The following is a 21,312-nucleotide window of genomic DNA, read 5'->3' as shown; positions in this document are numbered from 1 at the left end:
TTTCATAGTGAATTCACAGTCGTTTTGTGCCATTTCGTCACTCTGGTTATATAGTAATTTTACAGTAATTTTACAATTAAATTACCATACTTTCATGATAATTTTACTGTCGATCAGCTATCGATTTATGGTAACTCAACAATGGTAACACTGAGGCTTTATCATGGGTTCACAGTCAGTTTATCGTGATTTCACTACGAATTCACTGTGATTCCATAGTAATCTGATAGTGTTAACTCTGTGACTTTACAATAGTTTCACAGTCAGTTCATAGTGGTTTAACCATGAATTTACCGTGATCCCATGACAACCTAGTAGTATTAGCACTGTGACTCTATGATATTTTCACAGCAAATTATTAGCGTTTTCTCCATGATTTCACTCTACTTTGATAGTGATCTGATACGGTACATCTATCATTAATCCAATTTCAAAATCAAAAATTTGAATTTTTAATGTCATTAATCGATAGAAATGGAATTAAAAAAAAAATAATATCAATTATTTCATAAATGCTCCTATAATTATTTGTAAGTTTAGCAAATATTTGGGCACAAATGTATTTTATTTATTATAAATTTAGCTATTTTAGAAATTTCCGAGCGAAACTTTATCTGTAATTGTCTAATTTAGTTAATTTTATAAAAGCTTAAGACGGTAAAATTCTTCAGAATTATGAAAAAAAATAAATAAATAAAAAAATTGAATAACTTTTTTTTTAAAACTGTATAAATTGAATTTAAACTACTGCAAAAAATAAAGAGAATATCATTTAGATTAATATTTCAATAGTAAATATTTATTATTTATCATAATTTAAAATAAAATATTCTTAAATTAAGAAAACTTGATGATTTACAAATGAAGGCAAAAATTTTTTTTTGATAAATATCGAATTCTTTTAATTTTATAGTATTTAATAAAATAATTTTTCTTATAGCTTAATTTTGAGTATACATAGTATTGAATAGCATGAAGTAACAGATTAAATATTTAGTTCCGAATGCGTGTGGTGGCCGAGCGGGCTAAAGTACATGACTTAAGCTACTCTCAATAGAAGGGTCGGCAGTTCGAGTCCCATCATGCGTTAAAAAAAAATAAAATTCCTTCTTTACCGAGGGTAAAAAAATAGCATTTAATCCTCCAGAGGAATAATTACATGAAGTCGTACAAAGGGATGGATACTAAATAATTTTTTTAAACAAGAAAAATTATTTATTGAAAAACCAAGATTAGGATTATTGTTGCTATTATAATATTATTATTAATTTTATTATTATTATCTTTGAATCAATAAATATAGGATCTCAATATTGCCCCTAAATCTCGATGAAAACTAAGCAGATCCAGGATTAAATGATTAAGAAATCACAGTAATATTACTGTCAATTCACAGCGATATTATTGTGATTTCACGAAGAATCTATAGTAAGACTGCTGTGAAATCACTGTATGATCACGGTATTATTACTGAGAAAGCATGACTGAAGCACTGCAGATCCAGCATAAACTGATAGTGAAATCACTGTAAATACACAGTAATACTACTGTCAACTTACAGCTATACTACTGTAAATTGACTGTTATGCTATTGTGATTCTACTATGAATCGATGGTGAAATCATCATAAAATTACCATCGGATGATATTTATCACACAGTAAGCAAATGGCACAAAGTTACAGTGATTTCACTGTCATTTCACTATGATTTCACCGAAATTTCACCATGATTTCGGAGTAATCCCGAGTCCGCGAGGGAACGAACTTACATCTAACTTAAATAACTTATTGGGCTTGATTATAACTTGAATCGACTTAAATAAAAATATTGACTTAATTATAATTTACCTGGAATAAAATTGACCCAAAGTGATCGGTATTTTTTTCGAAAACTTCGATAGTGGAGAATTTGCGAGATTGTTGGGAATGTTTGTGCAAAAGTTCACGCCTATAAGCCAAATCATGTCAAAACGCAAGTATTTTAATCTTTCACTCCGGTAAAACCCCCCTCAGAGTTAGTTTTTGGAAAAAATACCGATGGTGGGTAATTCGTAAGAAGGTTGGAAATATTTGTGCCAAAGTTCAAGTCTGTAAGCCGGATAATGCAGAAACGGGAGTATTTTTATCGTGCAACCCACTAAAATCCTCCACGGGAAAGCCGAAGGGAATTGATTTTGTCCATCTTTTTAACATTGCATATCTAGATGACGATTTCAACGTCCAATACTTCCGACTTACGATTCAAATTTCGACTTGGGAGTACATCGATACTGCCATTCTAATACGTCGTATCCTACATTTGGGAAATTTTTCAGGAGACGATAAAAAAGTTTCACGGTCGGCAAAGAAAATTATTCGTAATATGTTTACATTGGTATAACCTACAAATTTATTTTTATGTTTTTCATAAAATACAGGCATTTGTAGTGAATAAATAATTTTGAATTATATGCTCTAAGAAGAGTCAAAAATAACGCATAATTACCTTCTTACTGATTTCGTTAATTGCTTCCTTAAAATTAACTTAAAATTTAAAAAGTTGAGCGTGACTGATCCTATGCGAATGTGGGATACGACATATCAGAATGGCGCAAAAGTTTGCGGGTGGGATACGATATATTAGAATATTTATTTAAAAATACTAAATAAACAATTTGACCTCTAAAATTTTGACATTAGCTTCACATTGTTACAATGATTCCATTTTTCAAAAAAAGTGAAAATGTCAAATTTTGTGGGATACGACGTATTAAATGGCAGTATCGACATTCAAGTTTACTTTGGGTTGATTTTATTCCAGGTAAGTTATAATTAAGTCAACATTTTTATCTAAGTCGATTCATGTTATAATCAAGCCCAATAAGTTATTTAAGTTAGATGTAAGTTCATTAAGCTTATGTAAGTTCTATAAGTCAACGTAAGTTAATTGTAAGTTCAATATTTCGACTCGGGATTTTTTTAAACTATTATGATGAGATTGTAAGGTATTACTTTATAATGAATTTCAAGACATTCTGGTAGAAATATTTTAGATGTTTTAAGATTTATTTTTTTATTCTATTTAATTATTAAAATTTTTCGGCCGATTTTACTATCATTTTTGTTATTATTAAGCTTTCATTTTTTTTATGGACACCCTCACAGTCGAATACCGCATAAGTACATGCATGGCAAATTGGTAAGAGAGAGATCGACAAATGGAAAAATATTCCTGTCTTCTTCTCTCTCTTTTTAAAGAGCCGAGCCAACTTCTTTCAACCCCAGCCGTAGTATATTCACTCTGCATCCATATTTATCTGCGTACATCTATATACAATACATTTATAAGAGCGTGTGTATGTGTGGGCGTAGTACCAAAAGATGACTAAACTACCATTTACTTTTTCTGGGACAACTGCAAGTGTGAACTGGACCTCCTAATTAATTGCGAGGTCATGAAAATTATACGAACGAGATGACCGAGATCTCATCGCGAAACCCCCGGCATTACTCCTTACCTAAGTTCAATATAAGACGAGATTAAAGATCATGAAAACTGATAACCGAGTCACATCTCACCTTCTAAAACTCTTGGAAACCGTTACTTTTATTAGATCTATAACACGGATTACTCAATGCACTTATAGTTATATGTTTTTGTCGCATATGGAGTCCTTTTGAATCCGGAATACTTACGCATTCTTTTTGTTAACTATTTCAAACACAATTGTGCCATAAAAATTAGAAGCACCGTATCTAATTCGGTTTGAATTCTATCAGTTCAAGTTCTAATTCTTGTTAGTTCTAATGGCGTAAGTCCGATTGGTGCCGCGAATCAGAAGTTTAATTTTAATCGTCCACATAACGGTTCACCGCCTAGGCGATCGGACTCCTTGGCCAAATACCAAAATTAAAACTCGCTAAAATCGCGGACGATTCGACTCGCCGAATCCAGATTTATTAGTCTCGAGAGAGTCCATCGGCTAGACATCCGGACTCCTAGATTGAAAACCGACGTTCAATTCTTATATTTGCGTTTATATTCAATAGATAGGGAAGTGCATCTTTTCGGTATCCCCAGTAGCTTTGAATCTAACCAGAGTATTTAATTCTGCTGCAATAAAATCGTAGTGCCACCGTGCAGGGTCCAAGCGTGAATTAAACAGACAATAATATAAATAATAATGATTTAAACCGTTGATTATAAAATTCAAATCGGTGAATTGTGAGAGAGTGTACGTTAAGAACAGAGACCTCGAGGGTCCATATCACCGACCCGTATTTTCCTTCTTGCTCTAAAATCCCGGACATATCCTCATCCATGCAGATCAACAGACGGAATAGTCTATTGTACTCTCGTCCGGTATACAAATAGACATAGTTAATTATCCTTTAACAATTAGTACCTAATATTAATACGCTCTAATACTAGCTACGTGACGGTTTTCCGGATTTTATGCTTGAGTAACAAAGTAAAATAACTCGATACCTAGATAATTAACTAAAAGTTTAACTTTTCGCCCGTCGCCTTTACTCTCGCCGATTGTGACAAGATCAAAAAAGACTTATCTGAAATAAGTCGATCTATAAGTATGAACATCAATTTAAAAATTGATAAATTAGATTTATATTGATTTAATAAGATTTTGTTAGATGTAAATTATTTTTTCCCGGCATACCCTGGACTAACTCACACGAAAATATAAATATAGGTGAAATATATGTAAAATCTCTGTGATATTTATTTTATTTTGCAGAAACTATATTTACACAGAAGGATATTTATGCCAACATAAATATGTCGCATTTATGTCAAGATATATACAAAATTTATTTAAAATATTCATTTCTCGTGTAAATCTATGCACATATATGTTCTATTTCTATCATGTATACAAATTTTTAATAGAAAAAAAAAAAAAAACAGTTAATTGTGTAACTGCGAGTGGAACATAACAATTGCAGATGAGAATTACATTGACTGCTCGAGCCAAAGGCGAGTGCTGCTATTACACGAATGCTAAAATCACAATTATCTAGCTTAAAACTTATGCAGTTTAAATATCCAGAGCCAGTCAAAATAAGGCAATTCAAGATCAGTATCACATGTACAAATTATACTCTCAACTTGGTTCGTGAAAATGACTTATGATTATTCTGAAATTTATAATAACCAAATACAATACTGGAAGATTTGAAATGAGGCCAAAAACTAACACAGCGGATAGAAACTTGACGTTCTTTACCTTAGGGAATAAAAATGATTTTCAATTTACAAACTCGCATTGCTATGAAATTGGCTTGTTTCAACTGGCTAAACAGACATTGAATCTCGTAGTTTCAATGTGGGTGACATGAAAAATAAATTTATTTTTTAAGTCATGCACCTGAAGTTAAATATTTCTCGTGCGGTAATTGACTAACCTATAGGATTTACTTTTCAGCATACTTTTAAAAATCGAAATTATTTTTGGGCACCAATCAAAAGCAAATTTGTTATAAGTTGTAACAAATGTATGTAAATTATGGAATGAACCTCATTTACTTCCACCACGTTTTCAATTGCATGTAATTTAAAAACAAATAAACAAAACCTTAATATAGAATTCATTTAAAAAACAAAATTTAAATACTTTGTCAGTCATATGTATCTTGTTAAAATACACTATAAAGTAATTTTATACAACGCATGTCTGATTATCGCGACTTATCATATCTGCAAAACAAACCCTAAATGACCGTTTACCGACCAGTGGTTAATAATTCGTCAAAAAGCAAATGGCGTCCCATATTTCTCAACAGCGTGTGTTTATGGGGTCATAAATAACCGCATTTGAATCCATAAACACATTCCTCAAAAGTCATTATCGACCGTTCTCAAAAACAAACTCTACCATTATCACTAAAGCAACTAATCTCGACACTAAATATATTCAGAATGAGTAGTACAATCAATCTAACAACTTTGATGTCAGTATCTACGTATGAATGCGTTGGTTATTTTTTTATTAATTAAAATAAATGAGAAATGAGTGGTGAAAGAAGTCAAGAACTAGTATCATATAGATCTCCACCTGATTTAAAGTTTATTGTGCTGACATAATAATTCGCACAAATCAGACAATTGTTTTATAAAATATAGTGCATAGCACGTAGGTTAAGTCTTTATCCGTCAAACACAATGTTCTTAGTACTCGTCTCCGGTGCACACTAAGCACACACTGGCGCTCGTACATGTGCACCTACGACTCGTGTTAAAAACATTGTGCTTCCCGGATAAAGAATCACCTAACCCACTCGCTATGCAATGTACTATTATATATCTTTTTTTATTTTTTAAATTTTTTAAGATTTTTTTTAATTTGTTTCATATTAAACATTAGATACTGCCTTTACAAAACATATTGTTCGATACACATATATAAACCGTAGTATCTCGTAAAATAGTTCCAGCAGTTCCAGTAAGAGAGTGTACTTCGGGTGTGTTCGGTTTCGACTCCCACTCCGGATGTTCTAAGTACCAAATATTCTCTCACTTATCCTTACGCATGCATAGTTTAGAAACGTTCGGTAGTGAGAGCAATTTCCGAGGTTCATTTTCTCTTTGGGATGAATTTAGACTTTAATTAACAACACTCGTCTAAGGTTATGTCACATTCTCAACGAGAATGCTTTATAAGCTGTGTCGTGTTGTCAATTTAAGCCTACATCAATATCTTGCTTCTATACACATCTGTATCAGAAAATATCTATTTATTCAGCTGTAGCAGATGTTAAAATAGTGTTTCGAAAGTTCCGCAATTCTATAACGCCAGGCTGCAATTGTATCACAAAGTAAGATAATATTTTACAATGAACAAGCATTGTTTATTTTATGAAACAATTATAATTATTTTTATTTAAAATGTAATACTAATTATTTTTTCATCACCCACGCAGAAAATTTGAATTCCTGACCTGTTCAGAGGGCGGAACAAAGTGTTGTGTTTTTATTATGGAAAAACAAATGAAAAAAAAATGTACATGCGTCTATCTTCTCTCAAACAATGACTACAATTTAAACTTTCCATTACAAATGTGATGAATAATAGTATGCACACCTCAGGAGACTGGTCGGGCATTTCAATCCGTGAATTTTTTTACCCTCATCTGCGGCTCGCGGTAGACAATGATATTCAAAACAGTATTTTATTTATTCATAAATAGGAAGTGCAGGTTGAAGTGCAACTTACATTTTCCGGAACGATCAACGTGTTACAATTGCAGCTGATTGTAGTGTTACAATCGAAGCCTTTTACTCTTAAACCAAGTGTGTTGCAAGTGCTATTCTAACACAATTCAAATATGTTCCATGTTTAGCAAGTGTGTTAATTTTGACTACATACTTCGTTTTAGAGTGTAAGCTTTTGGTATTGAACAAAAAATTCTAAACATTATTCTTAACATATTTATCGAAATATATATGAAACAATTGCATTTTTATACCGAAAAATATAAACTTTATCAATTTAAAAAAATAATATTTTAAGACATGATTTGGTAATATTAGTTATTCAAAATTCAATCCAAGTAAGGATTGAAGAGTTTCCGCAGTTCATAGGATTATAGATTAGAAATCTTAAGAAAAAAAAGTTTTTCTAACTTGGTTCTGAAAATGTTCAGCATGAAAATCTTCAAAATTTGGAATTATAAGTTAATTTTTTTTGATACTTTGAAAAATTTCAATACACGGTAATAAATGCATGGCGTTCAACACCATGCTGGTATGGTCTCAAGACAAATACTAAAATAGTATGTGAAATATTCCAAGACAGTATTGTAACGAGTCCCAGAAGTATGGCGATATTTACTATATTGTATAGTACTGGAGCTATTGTATTGCTCACACGTATGCATAGCAGGCACGGCGAAACAGCATGGCCCTGAGACCCATACTACAATGCCGAGGACAGAATGCTATTAGTTTTTCCCACCATAATTTCTGGCGTATCAATCAATGTATACTATCTTATTACCTCCAAAACTATATAGATGTCGTTAGACTAGGTTTATCGGCCAGAAGCAATGTGGATACGGCAATGCAGTATGGGCCTGACGGCCATACTGCCATTGCTGCGTCCACGATAACTATTGCCAATGTTACTATACCCGCAATGGTTGAATCATCTATGCATACCATTTTATAACCTATAAAAATCTTCGATACCATACAGTATAGCGTTCACGCCCATACTGGCCTGGTGATATCCGCAAAATATTTCTTACCGTGTAGAAATTGAATTGCAATAGTACTTTTTGCTAAAACTTACGAAACTTTTTTGAAAAATCAATAAAGTTAAAAAAAGAACTGAATCAACTTTAATTTCTACTGTTAAATTTTCTAGTTACAAAAAAAATTTGACTCAAAATTCTGAATTGTCTAAAATCTATAACTTTTTTATCCTGAAGATTTCCGAAACTTTTTTATACGAGTCTTTTTTGACTACTCATCCATTTGTATTTTTTAGCTTCAAATTTTATTTTACTTGTATTTTTAGTAGAAAATTAAATGTTTTTTGACATGGATAAGAATTTAAATTATTTGATATACTTTTCATAAAATTATAAATTTAGATGACTCAAGTAAAAAAAGTTTGGTTTAATCATTAGCTATTTAAATATCAATTTAGTATTTTTATTATAACACGAGTGTTCGAGTCGTTTACCTTCAGCTTAACCAAACTATTTTTAGTTCAAGTTGTCTGTCAAATAAAGTGAATTTAAAAACTTTCAATCAAAATAAATCGGGGATGAAATTTACTTAAGATAGAAAAAAAAATAAAAATAAAATAGAAAGTCAATAAGCCAAAAATGTGATAAAGAAATAAATCACTTGACAATCGATGCATCGGCAGCTGTCGGTGAGCGAACACGTGAGGCCTAGAATTTCAACGGCTTCTTTATAAAGCTCTGCACTGGATTTTCGTTGTCTAGGAGGTGGACTTGGTGTACCAGATGGTTGAGTACTGAGACTGGTTATTGTCGTACTGAGTCTACGTGAATTTTTTAATCGCGAGGATTCTCTGGATAATGAGGAAGTTGATGTCCCGCCACGCCGTCGACTGTGATTATCTTCAGCCACTAAAGCTCGGCCTGCTGGTGACGCAAATAGTTGCAGCATATCCATATCCTGGAATTAATATTTTTATTATTCATACTTGTTTTTTATTTTTTAATTAAAAAAATTTAATATTTAAATCGTTTATCTGAGAAACCCTATAAGTCATGTTTTTTACGAAATTAGGTTTTTTTGCATTTTTGGGTTCTTTGGATGTCCCTCCGTAGAAATCAATCAAAATATGCATCAAATCACCTGTATGAAAATAACATATATGGTCAAAATATATGTAAAAATATATGATAAATATCAGAAAATATATGTGGCGAATTTAACTATATTTTCTGATATATTTTTTTTATATTAAAAAATATAATACTCATCATATATGAGTCCGTATATATTTAACAAATATAATATATATACGTCAGTCATATACAAAAAATTTATTTTTATCAGATATGAAAATATATATTCTTTTCATATACGAAAACTATATTTTTATCATACATAAAAATATATATTTCTATCATATAGGAAAAATATATTCTGATCATATATAAAACATATATTTTGTATTGTGTATGGAAAAAAAACTTTCTTATTCGTATGACCAACTCCAATTAGATTAGATCTAAATTTTAATATACTCTTTGAATTGCAATGGAAATTTTTAAAATTAGTTCATTTGATGCGAATATATATACCCATCGACCTATACGTACACCGAATAAAATATATGCTTAAATATAACAAAAAAAATATATGGTGCCATATATAATATAAATTATATGCTACCATATACTTCATTTCATATGAATATTTTATATTTTTTGAATATAAAAGGAAATATATCAATACAATATATTATAAGGTGAATGTAAATGTATATATAGCTTAATATAAAAAACATATAAGTTACATACATGGAATATATATATTGACTACTGTATATAATTTTATATTAAATCGGCGAAAATCTCTTTATGATTTTTTATAATATACAATATATCACATTTTTTTTGTTGCAAACATATATGATTTTATATATTTCAACCATATATTGTTTTTTCATACGGGCAGCGTTTAAAAAAAATTAACCGGGTGACAGCAATTTCATTTAATTGAGAAATCCCAGAGTCAATGACTCAAATGAACATATGCAGTTTTAGTTTTACAGAAATATTTTTTTTTTTTTTTATTTAAAATTCGCGCTTTTTTGGGAAATAAATTTCAAATGTTGTTTTATTCTTGACTGTTATATGACTAATTAAAATGTTGAAATTAATTATTATTTTTTGTAATTTCTGAGTTTCAGAGTTCAAATACATATTTTATACTTCATTTTATCAGTATAATAAATGATTTGAGTGGAAATATTGAAAAAAACAATGAATTTATAACTTTTTTTTCCGTTTGGTTGAGAAACCCCATAAGCCAATCAACTTTAAATAATTTTTTTAAGTAGTTTCAGTTAAAAAATTAAACTTTTCTTGTTAGAATCTTTTTCAGAGACGCTAACATTGTTGTCTTCAATTATTTATTTATTATTTAAATGTCAAACTTTTCAAAAAAATGTTTTTTGTGTTTCCTGAAAAATTTTGTTTTCTTGACCTATGGGTTTCTCAAATAAACGAATCATTTATAATTAACATAATTGTTTGTGAATTCAAATGGAAGTATCGATTTCAAGTCTCAGAATTTCACGAAAAAAAAAATTGTCAATGATATAAAAATATATAAGGGTTATAGTGTAAGTAGGTATGAAAAAAAATCGTATTTATTTCACACAAGTTTATGGAATCATCCAGGTCATCTTCATTGCACAGAGTTTCATATTTGGTTTTTAAATTTACAGTTTTACAACCTACTTCAAGTATCGCTATCCTGCGAGAAATAAAAAGCGCCATAAAAAAAACCCTACTTTTTATTTTTTTTCATTCAGCAAATAGCTATTTTAAAATGAACCTAAGTACGCTAAAAAAAAAATATAAATTATGTTTAAATGTCTATTTCGTTTTAATTTGACAGCTTGTAAACTTTTTTCATACTAAAATTCTCAGTAAATAATATCACGCAAAGCAATTGGTATTTTTATACTTCAAAGTAACGATTATTTAAAATTTTTAATACTTTTACACTGTAAAATATTTTCACTACATTTTCGATGCTATTTATAGCCAACAACATATTTTTTATTTTAAACTAAATCAATAATTTCTTACAATCTCTCTAACTAAAAAGTAACCCCTCACATTGACACAGATATTGATCCATAATAAAAAATCAATTTCAGTTAAATGTCTATCATTTAAAAATATAAAATATATTTATATTATTGACACTTGAAGTGTAAAGTTATTTAAGTATTTTATTTTTATTATCATTACTATTTTTTTTATTTCAACAACGATCTGTAAAGTAATATAATATTAGTTGGAGGTATTTGATGGTCTAGACTTGAGGTCAGGAGAAACAGTTGGGTCAGATGAGAGAGGGTGAATGGCGTAAGGAAGTGAACAAAATGACTAGGGTAGGTGTGCATGTATATGTATGTATATGGATGTATATACAAAGGTGATCGTGTCGAGTAAGCCAAGTGTAAGGGTGCACGATAACCACACGACATTTGAGTTCCGGTTCTTCCGGGGCCGTAGACGTGTCGTTTCTCGACATTCTAGTGAAACTCAAGTACTCATTGTATATATGTATATACTTCATTCTCATATAAAATCACTTCCGACACTAAACTACAGTATTATACCGCAAAGTGTATTATATCGTACTATTTTTTAACAATCAATTTAACAATTATTATATGCCAATATCAATAACTATTGTGTATTATAAAATATAATAGAAATATATATATATATATATATATATATATATTTTTTTTTAAATATTCGTTTTTCTATAATTGCGCTCCTGTGGAACATCAACCCCATTCATCAACTATCCAATACCATTTCCATTCGAGTTCCAGAGCATTGTATGGACATCCAATACCTAGGGAATTTTGTGCTACTCGAGTCGAGCTCTATTGCTAATTGCACGTGGGAGTGAAAAAACTCATGTTGAATATCTACATTTTTTACTATTTTCATATATTCGTTTATTTTTTCTCTCATTTTTTTTTTTTTTTTAGTGTACATGCAAGTGAGAAAATTTACGTATAATAATAATTATAATTATCTTTAGTACACTATTGTGTAAAAAGTTAACAAAAGAATTTTATTTTTTTCTTTAATGTTAAATGATAAATTATTTTAATTGCGAATATAATAAAGTAGATGGTGGCAAAGCTATTATGAATGTTGTTAAATATTAAACAATTATTTATATATATATATATATATATATATATATATATATATATATATATATATATATATATATATGTAAGTATATCGATTGTACATTAAATATTAACGATATATTCGAATAAATTGGGAAAGAGAAATTTATTCATGTCATTGTTTCAATACAAATTATAATAGAGATATTAACCGATTATTTTTATGCATTTATTACTTTCAACACAATTTGAAATACTGATAAAATATTAATAAAAATTTATTGAAATTATTGTGGTTATAGTAGGGGAGAGAGGGGCAAAGCGGGGTACTTAATAAAATACGACGTTTTCGAGGACTTAAATACACTGAATATTTTTTTTTTTAATGATATTCAAAGTAAATAGAAAAAATTTTCAGTTACCGTTAAAAAATAGTTATTTTCGATACGAATGCGCAACGGTAGGGATTCTGACGGCTTGAAGTGACGTCACGAGTTTGAGGCTATGGGCGCTCTCTTATCAAAACCGGATATAGTTCGAGGTCTTGATGAGAATGTATCCATAGCCTCAAACGCGTGCCTGCACTTCGAGTGTCAGGGTTCCTACCTTTGAGCATAAAGTATCGAACAAAATTTTTTGTCATATCAACGGCGGAAGTTGAATTACAGAGAGAAACAGTCAAAAATGTTTTAAGTCGTGTAGGAATGTAGAGACAGATAGAGAGAGAAGTTACTTTTCGATACAAGTTCGAGGAAAGTTAACCAAACTAAAGATTGCCAGGAATCGTATGGTTTGCGCCCTCTGTATGTTGCTTGAAAATCCAACTTTCGCGGTTGATATGACAAAAAAGAATTTTTCGTTTTTGCGGGGAAAATGGAATACCCCCTAAAAAAGGTAAAAAAAAAAAATTTCTGGATTTTAGATGAATTTGATTGTTGAACTTTTTTGCAAGTAATTTACGTAAAGAAAAATTATATTTTACATGATTATTGGATACAAAAGAAGAAAACCAAATTTTTAATATTTTTCATCATAAAACAAAAGTCATTAATATTTTTCAACTGACAATTGATTTTTGAAAAAGTTTAACAATATAAATTCAAAATAATGCTCAATTATATTTACAAAAGTGATTTTGAAATGTTTAAAAACCATTCAAAATATGAAATTTTTGTTTTACAAAGTTTTGGAGGTACCCCGTTTTGCTTACCCTATCCCCTTTTGCCCCCCCCCCTTCCCCTATGTGAATGCAATTTTTATTTTTTATAAGAATATGAGAGAACGTTGAGAAGAAGAGAAAAAAAAAAATACGAAATAATTTTATGTCATTTTTGTGTTCCCTGTGCGAAGAACGACTAAAAAATGGTTTACGGGGTTAAGTTTAACTAATTTTAAACATTATTTATATAATACGAGTTCCATTTATCAAAGACTTTGGGTAACTTTAGCCTGTCAAGATAATATAGTTCACCAAAAAAACAATATTTTTAACTTAATCTATAACGATTTAGAATCCCGTTTAATGGTAAGGAATATAAAAATGTATTTCTAAGGAACTCAAAACTATTCTGATAGAATCAAAGTTACTCAGATTCACTGTAACTGTACATCATACAAGTTAGTAAGTGAAATTGGTTGATTTTATGGCAGACTTTGTTTTTAATACTTTTATTTATGTCTGTTAAAAAAGTAAAACATTTAAGTAGATAAAGGAAGGAAAATGTAAAATGAGCGCTCCTAAAAATAAATTATTTTAAGATAAAATATCCGCGATAAAAGATCTATAAAAAAATATTAAAATTCAAGATATTATTTCTTATAAACACTCTGTAAAAAAGGGGAATTAATATCAACTCACACCCGAGGTAAAACGGTGTAAATGCGGATTTAATTAATTCCAATTGGAGTTGAGAGTGTGAGTATGTGTTTCAAGAAGTTCAAAACAGAAAACAAATATAATAATAATTTTTGATTGTTAATTGAGATAAAACAAAATGCTTATTACCTATGAAATAAGCAATTCCACTTTTATTAAACTCAACAAATTGGGTAAGTTTATGATCACTTATCGAATTAAATATTTAGGAACAATATTATAATTATTTTTTTGTGACAGACACTTGAAATGTACGACATTTAGCGTCTATAGCCGGTAGCTAAAAATATTAGATAAGATACAGCTGGTAAAAAAGATACCTAATCGTCCTAATAGTGACGTCATCAACGGATCAAAAAATATTTTTTGGTTACACATGCGATAGCAAACGAACAAAAAATATCGAAGTACCTCAACGAGCCATCTTGTGACAAAATTTATTATCATATTAAATAATACACTTACCGACTTCTCTCTCATTTTCAACAAATACTAAAAACAATCTTACCAAATGAATAAACGCGGATTTATAACCTGCCATTTATAGGCACTAAATGTAGTAAATTTCAAATATCTGTCACAAAAACTAATGTATTTATCTTGTACAATCGAGTCCAAGACGCTCGCACTCGATAGATAAACTACTATTATTGTAACTGTGATGTTTTTCATGAAATAATAACTGATTTGAAGATGATAAATTAATCATCGATAACTTAATTTTAATTTCCTCAGTGATGTAGTTTGCAAAGAGACTTGAATCATAAAAATCCGTTCCTCATATTTCATACAATAACATTAACATGCCATAGTGGACAAATATTCTTTGGATTTCTCCATAAATTAGTAAATCTGTCGTATCATTAATTTTTGAAATAATAGAAATTTTTTTTCCCTTGGAAAAACAATCTGACTTCTGATACTTGAAAAATAAAGCTACTTCCTTGTAACACCGCTTCACACCGGTAAAAATTTTAACACAGCTTCCGATATTATTTTAAAACCATTTTCAGAGTTAAATTTAACACCGATAGCCTTAACGCAGGAATAGCATGAACTTACAACGGTTTTTTTTTAACAGAACACACATAACATTTATTTGCACGGAGAGAAATTTCAAGTAAATATTCTTATGCAGCATAGTAATAATTGCATTACTCTATAGTTTGTGTCACGCCGCTCTTATGTGACTGCTTACACAAACTATAGAGTAATGTAATTATTACTATGCTGCCATAGGTATTTTTACTTGATATTTTTCTCCGTGTGTAGAGAGAACATATTACGAGTCTAATGTTTTCGGTGGATATTGTACGGTTAATCACATAATCGTCATATTTTCGTCGTGGAATTTTAGTCGTACAAATATTTTGATGTTACTTTAGTTGATAAATAAAATAAGCTTCCCTCAAAAAGATTAAACTTTTTAAATTTTGTCTTTCGATTAAATTTACTTTTGTTCTCCCAGGATAAAAATATTTTTTTTTTTTCATTTCTACATTTGGTTTAAAACTTTTTTCCGACGTGTATATATATAGATATCGAGAAATTGCTATTGCAGTTTGGAAAAAATATCTGTACTATATTTTTTTTTTTTTTTTTCAATGAAATATTCAGTTAAAAAGTTATTCAAAATAAACTAGAGTAAATATGGTTCAATTTCATCAACCTTTTGTTTGTTATTTTTTTGTATATAAAATCAATATTGTCCAGTAAATTAAACTATGCGTTAAGTCCAAATTGAACGGCTTCGTTTTGTTTGGATTGGCTTTAGTTTTCCAAAGCATTTAAATTTAGATGACGATAAACTGCTATCTCTATAACAATATACAACACTGAACAAAAGTTGTATAATGAAATTTTGTGAAAATTTGTTATTTGGATAAAATTTGATTAACTTCTCACCGGCATGGACTCAGGCGTATGATCTAGTACGTATATGCCGTTGGTGTAGCCATAGAGCATAGTGTCCAGATCTGAAACACAAAATCATGAACACAAAGTTAAATTAGTTTGAGTGAAAGTGTGGCTAATTCGTGGACACGTTCACGATAATTGTTTCGGTTGGGTTAATATATAGATATAAATATCGTCTAGTGTGTATAACGTTGATGGAAAATTATAAACAATGAATATTTATATAAAAACATAAAAAATGAAAAAAAAAAATCCAATTGAAAAAGAAAATAGAAATCCTCAAGTAGATTTTTTTTTTCCCATTGTTGGCGACATTTGAGGACAATCGTCTATGCTCAGGTGTCTTGAGTAATGAAAAAAGTTAGTCAACATTTTTTTTTCTTCATTCCACTTGATTTTTATTTACTTTAACTTTAAATGGTTAAAATACAATTGAAGTTATTTTATATTTTTTTTTCCTTTAGATTTTTTAATGTAATGTAAGAGAAATTAAAATAAAGGTTTTTTTTTTAACGATAAGCAATAAATAATTGTCTTCGATGAAAAAATTCTTTTAACGGAAAAAATTCTTCGCTCAACTGTTAAATTCTACCAACAACAAGGGTATGAAACGACTTGAAAGAAATTCTTTGGTCACAAATGAGAAAAGATCAGTTTGTAAATTCTTCAAGTTCGGGAATTCGCAAAAAAAAGTTTTGTCTACAATAATTTCATTTGGGATAATAATAATAAAATTTTCGGAAGGTTTTCAAGATTACGAAAAATTTTTGGTAAAAAGAAAGAAGATTTATTTCGATTTAAAAAAATTTTTCAGACTTAAAATACTTCTGACAAAAAAATTTTTATCTGGTCTATAATTTTCTCAGGTGTTAGAGGGTTTATTTGAAGTGTTTGATGTCTTTTTAGTATTGAGATTGAAAACTGACCAATTGTTATCTTGCGCGACCTTTTAAAATTAAAAAATTTTTTTTTAGGAATTTTTTTTTTTTTTTTTTTTTTTTTTATCAGTATAAATAACTTTTTACTCTCTGTAAAGAAAATAAATCATTGACTTTTATTTAATCACCCTAATATATAGGGTAAGGGTGAGCAAAACGGGGCCGCTGAAGAAATAATGGGTTTTCGTGGTTGCAAATACGCTAGATCTTCTTTTTTTTCACTTCTATTTGAAGTAATTGAACCAAATTTCCAGTTGCCATTGAAGAATTTTTTTTTTCTCAAACGGGCACAACAGACCACCAACAAGAAAATTTAATAAAATTTCTATTACTTTCATTTCAACATAATGGCTTTAATAATTTGTTTATACTTAATGTAAGTGCAAAGAGAAATTTAAATACAGTTAGTAAATAAAGATGCCGAAAAAAAAAATCTGGAAATCGGTTGACCCTGCGGGTTAGTCCCAAAACTTCCCAAAACTCAGTGATAACTCTGCTTGGCTCTAGGCGCGAACTGCCGTCCTTCTGATTGCCCGGTCTGTACGGTAGCAACTGGACGAACCTAATGTTGAACTGATACATTTATATGATCTACTTATCAAACCATAGGTATAGCCAAAAGGGTAATCCTACCTTGGCCCAAGGCTGGTTTGCCATTGAATGGCCAAGGCAGGGGAACCCAGTCCTGGCCCAGACTCGGGGTAATATTAGGGTAATGATTGGGATAGCCAGAATTGAGTACCCAATCTTGAGCCAAGCATGGGCCAATATGGGTGTGCCAAAGCTAGGTTCCCCAGTGCTGGGCCAAGTAGGGTCCCTTCGCTTAACTCTGGCAGCTCCTGCATGGGTTCTTAAAATTTGTGTTCACAATCATGTTGAACAAAATCAAGGTATTTTAACTAAGCCAATTTAAGTAATTAGAACGAAAAATTTTTGGGATGGACCTTTTATTTTGCTTATCCGGTCTTGTTTCGCCGCCTTGCCCCTACGTATTATTAATAATTTGATATCAAAGTAAATAATTTAAATAGCTTGTAAATTTTCATGAATCATTTAATAATGTACTTTCCAAGCATGAAATATGAACTTAACTTTTTTTTTATTTGCCATAAAAATAAAGTATTTATAATTCTTAACGATCGAATAATGTAAAAAATTTTTCAATTTAGTCTATCTATTGTAGGCGATAAAACTTTATTGTATTATATCTTGCATAAATAATGAATTGGCGGTAAACTCAAATAACAATTTTGTGGCAATGCTATTATAAAATGGCATGTATGAAAAAAGATATTAAATTTTTGTGGTATAGTAGTTTTAAACCTCATTAAATTCTAGTGTTAACCTACCGACGTTACAACAAACTTAACAATAATTTTAGAAAAGTTATTTATTTGAATCGCTATTACCGTTACTATTATTCTATGTTACATTTGGGAATAAAAATAAAATGCAATGAAAAATATGTAATTTTTATTCTGCCATCCAACCAAATTTAACTCGACGAGAATTTCAAAGGTAATTTCTCTTTCTGACGCTCTCGTTTTTAACTCACTAGATATCTTTCTCTCTCTTGTTATATAGTTCACTATTTTATCTTTTTCTTTTGTTCCTTTTTACACTCTTCATCTTTATCTTTTTCTCGTTTTTTTTTTTTTTTTACATTTGCTTCGTCGCGCTCCATCTACTTTGAATCTCATTAAGTGAGATAACTTTACGACCGGACGGTTAGTCGATTGCATTCGCCCTAGCGTTTGCTCGTACACGAGCTTTTCTACTCGACAGGAAACGGCGGGAATGAAATTATCATATCCTCCAGTGACTCGGCCTGTGAACTACCTCAAGCAACTCACATGTTCTATACATCAATATACATATATATATATAAATATGTATATTTATAAAAAAGAAATCAAAATTATATTCAATCGCCTTATTCATTATTGATAACGTTTTTCAAATTTATTCATAAATTTATACTTCGATATACAAAATTTTCAATACAGTGTAATCTGGGGTAGAATGAGACGCACTTTTCAGTAAAAAAAAAATGCTTGTTGTTTAAACTGTTTTACTAAAATCTGTAGAAAAGAATGGAGTAAGTTTTTCAGCCTGTAAAAAACACTTTTTTACTTGTAGTCCGTTTTACTATAATATCGGTAATTTCAGTTCTCGATGAACTAGTTCAAGTAACAAACACTTGAACCAAAAAAAAATTTTTTTTTTTGACAATTTTAAACTGGCTGCATTATTCGGTTCCATGCGTTTTGAGCACCTGACAAAATATCCCCGACAAAATATCTCTGGACAAAATATCCCCAGTTTTGTGTCAGTTTTTTTGGCTTTTTTCACTATTTTTGCTTTCTTTTCATGGGGATATTTATGGGGACAAAATATCCCCCATAACATTATTATGTAATAGTTGTCACTTTCACTATTTTTGCTTTCTTTTCATGGGGATATTTTGTCCGGAGATATTTTGTCGGGGATATTTTGTCAGGTGCTCAAAACGCCTGATACTGCATTATTCGGGCTGATCAACTTGCCTCATATTTTTGTTTTTACCATAAAATACCTATCCGTGGCCTTGCAACTCAAGGGTCAAAAGTTTACAAAAATAACATGAAATCTTATAAATTTTATGAAATACTGTTTTAAATATGTAATTAAAATTTTCATATGATACCCTAAGATGGACGATGGAGTTTTAAAGGTCAATTTGAGAGCTCCAATGATTTTTGACCTCTTGTAATATGTGAAAATTGACATATTTATGTTATTTTCCTCACTTTTACGGTGTACAACAGCTCACTTAACATTGAGATGTAACTGGTTTAGACGGTATCCGCCTCCCTTTGCTAGTATAGTGTTAGGTTGAAACCCGCAACACGGTTTTAGCCCATTGCGTACTAGTATAAGGCGTAGTCTAAGACAAGAGTTGGTTAACGTACTCAGGACGAAACTACTATCGATTATAGCACATAGACATATACCTTAAGTTTTTGTGGTTAACTTAGGAGTCAATGCATAGAATAATAAGAAAGTTATGTCAATTAGTGCAGTGCAGCACGGGACTGAAAAATTTTAAAGAATTTTTTAAAACCTTTGATATGCACTTATAGATTATTAATGCTTAAATAACACCTAATTTAGCAAATGTATCTTCAATGCGCCGACAAATGCTTGTTAGCTATTGAAACTCGTTTCAAAGCAATTTGTCTATATTTGGATTTTTGCTTGTGAAAAACAGGTAGAGCCACGATTCTACACAATTACCTTTTTTACAAACTGCAGCCAAGCAATTGTTAACAAATTTTTTTTTTTATTTCAAATAACGTGTTTCATTTGACCCAGAATTTTGATGTGATTCGAAAAAACAATTTCGTAGTTTTTTAATTATAAAATACTCATATATGCACTGAAAAAAAATATATTGCTGTAATAGCAATATCATTAGGTTATGGTAACCATCTAAAGTTTGGAAAATCGTAGATTGTTAATACAGCATTACTTTATTTGCGTAAAGGCTAGATTGCTATTTTACCCATACAATGTTTTGTTAAATCAACTATCTATATAGATGGTTGCTACGGTAATACGTGTTGCTATATTAACAATATGTATTGATATATTTACAATCCGGATTGCTACAAGGTAAGAAATATTTTGCGGATATCACTATGCCAGTATGGGCGTGAACGCCATACTGTATGGTATCGAAGATTTTTATAGGTTATAAAATTGTATACATAGATGATTCAACCATTACGGGAATAGTAACATTGGCAATAGCTATCGCGGACGCCGCAATGTCAGTATGGCCGTCAGGCCCATACTGCATTGCCGTATCCACATTGCTTCTGGCCGATAAACCTAGTCTAACGACATCTATATAGTTTTGGTGGTAATACGATAGTATACATTGATTGACACGCCGGAAATTATGGCGGGAAAAACTAGTAGCATTCTGCCCTCGGCATTGTAGTATGGGTCTCAGGGCCATGCTGTTTCGCCGTGTCTGCTATGCATACATGTGAGCAATACAATAGCTTCAGTACTATACAGTATAGTAAATAACGCCATACTTCTAGGACTCGTTACAATACTGTCTTGGAATATTTTATATACTATTTTAGTATCTGTCTTGAGACCCTACCAGCATGGTGTTGAACGCCATGCATTTCTTACCGTGTATATTAACCATGT

The 21,312-nt window shown here is 30.2% G+C and overlaps 1 protein-coding gene across 6 annotated transcripts in view; it reads right to left on the bottom strand.

Moving 5' to 3' along the window:
* The window catches only part of LOC130669503 (uncharacterized), a 192,910-nt gene that overhangs the window by 16,004 nt on the left and 155,594 nt on the right, over positions 1-21,312 (bottom strand). For all 6 annotated transcript variants that reach the window (XM_057472448.1, XM_057472447.1, XM_057472449.1 and 3 more), the window contains 2 exons: positions 16,157-16,227; positions 8,853-9,149 (listed from right to left, as the gene is read on the bottom strand). In XM_057472448.1, the coding sequence (XP_057328431.1) occupies positions 8,853-9,149; positions 16,157-16,227 (368 nt within the window). The remainder of the gene's footprint in view (positions 1-8,852; positions 9,150-16,156; positions 16,228-21,312) is intronic.

This window comes from Microplitis mediator, chromosome 6, assembly GCF_029852145.1.
Source record: "Microplitis mediator isolate UGA2020A chromosome 6, iyMicMedi2.1, whole genome shotgun sequence".
NCBI lineage: Eukaryota > Metazoa > Arthropoda > Insecta > Hymenoptera > Braconidae > Microplitis > Microplitis mediator.
The sequence above is the reverse complement of the archived record's forward strand: the minus strand, read 5'-3'. Positions and strand labels throughout refer to the sequence as shown.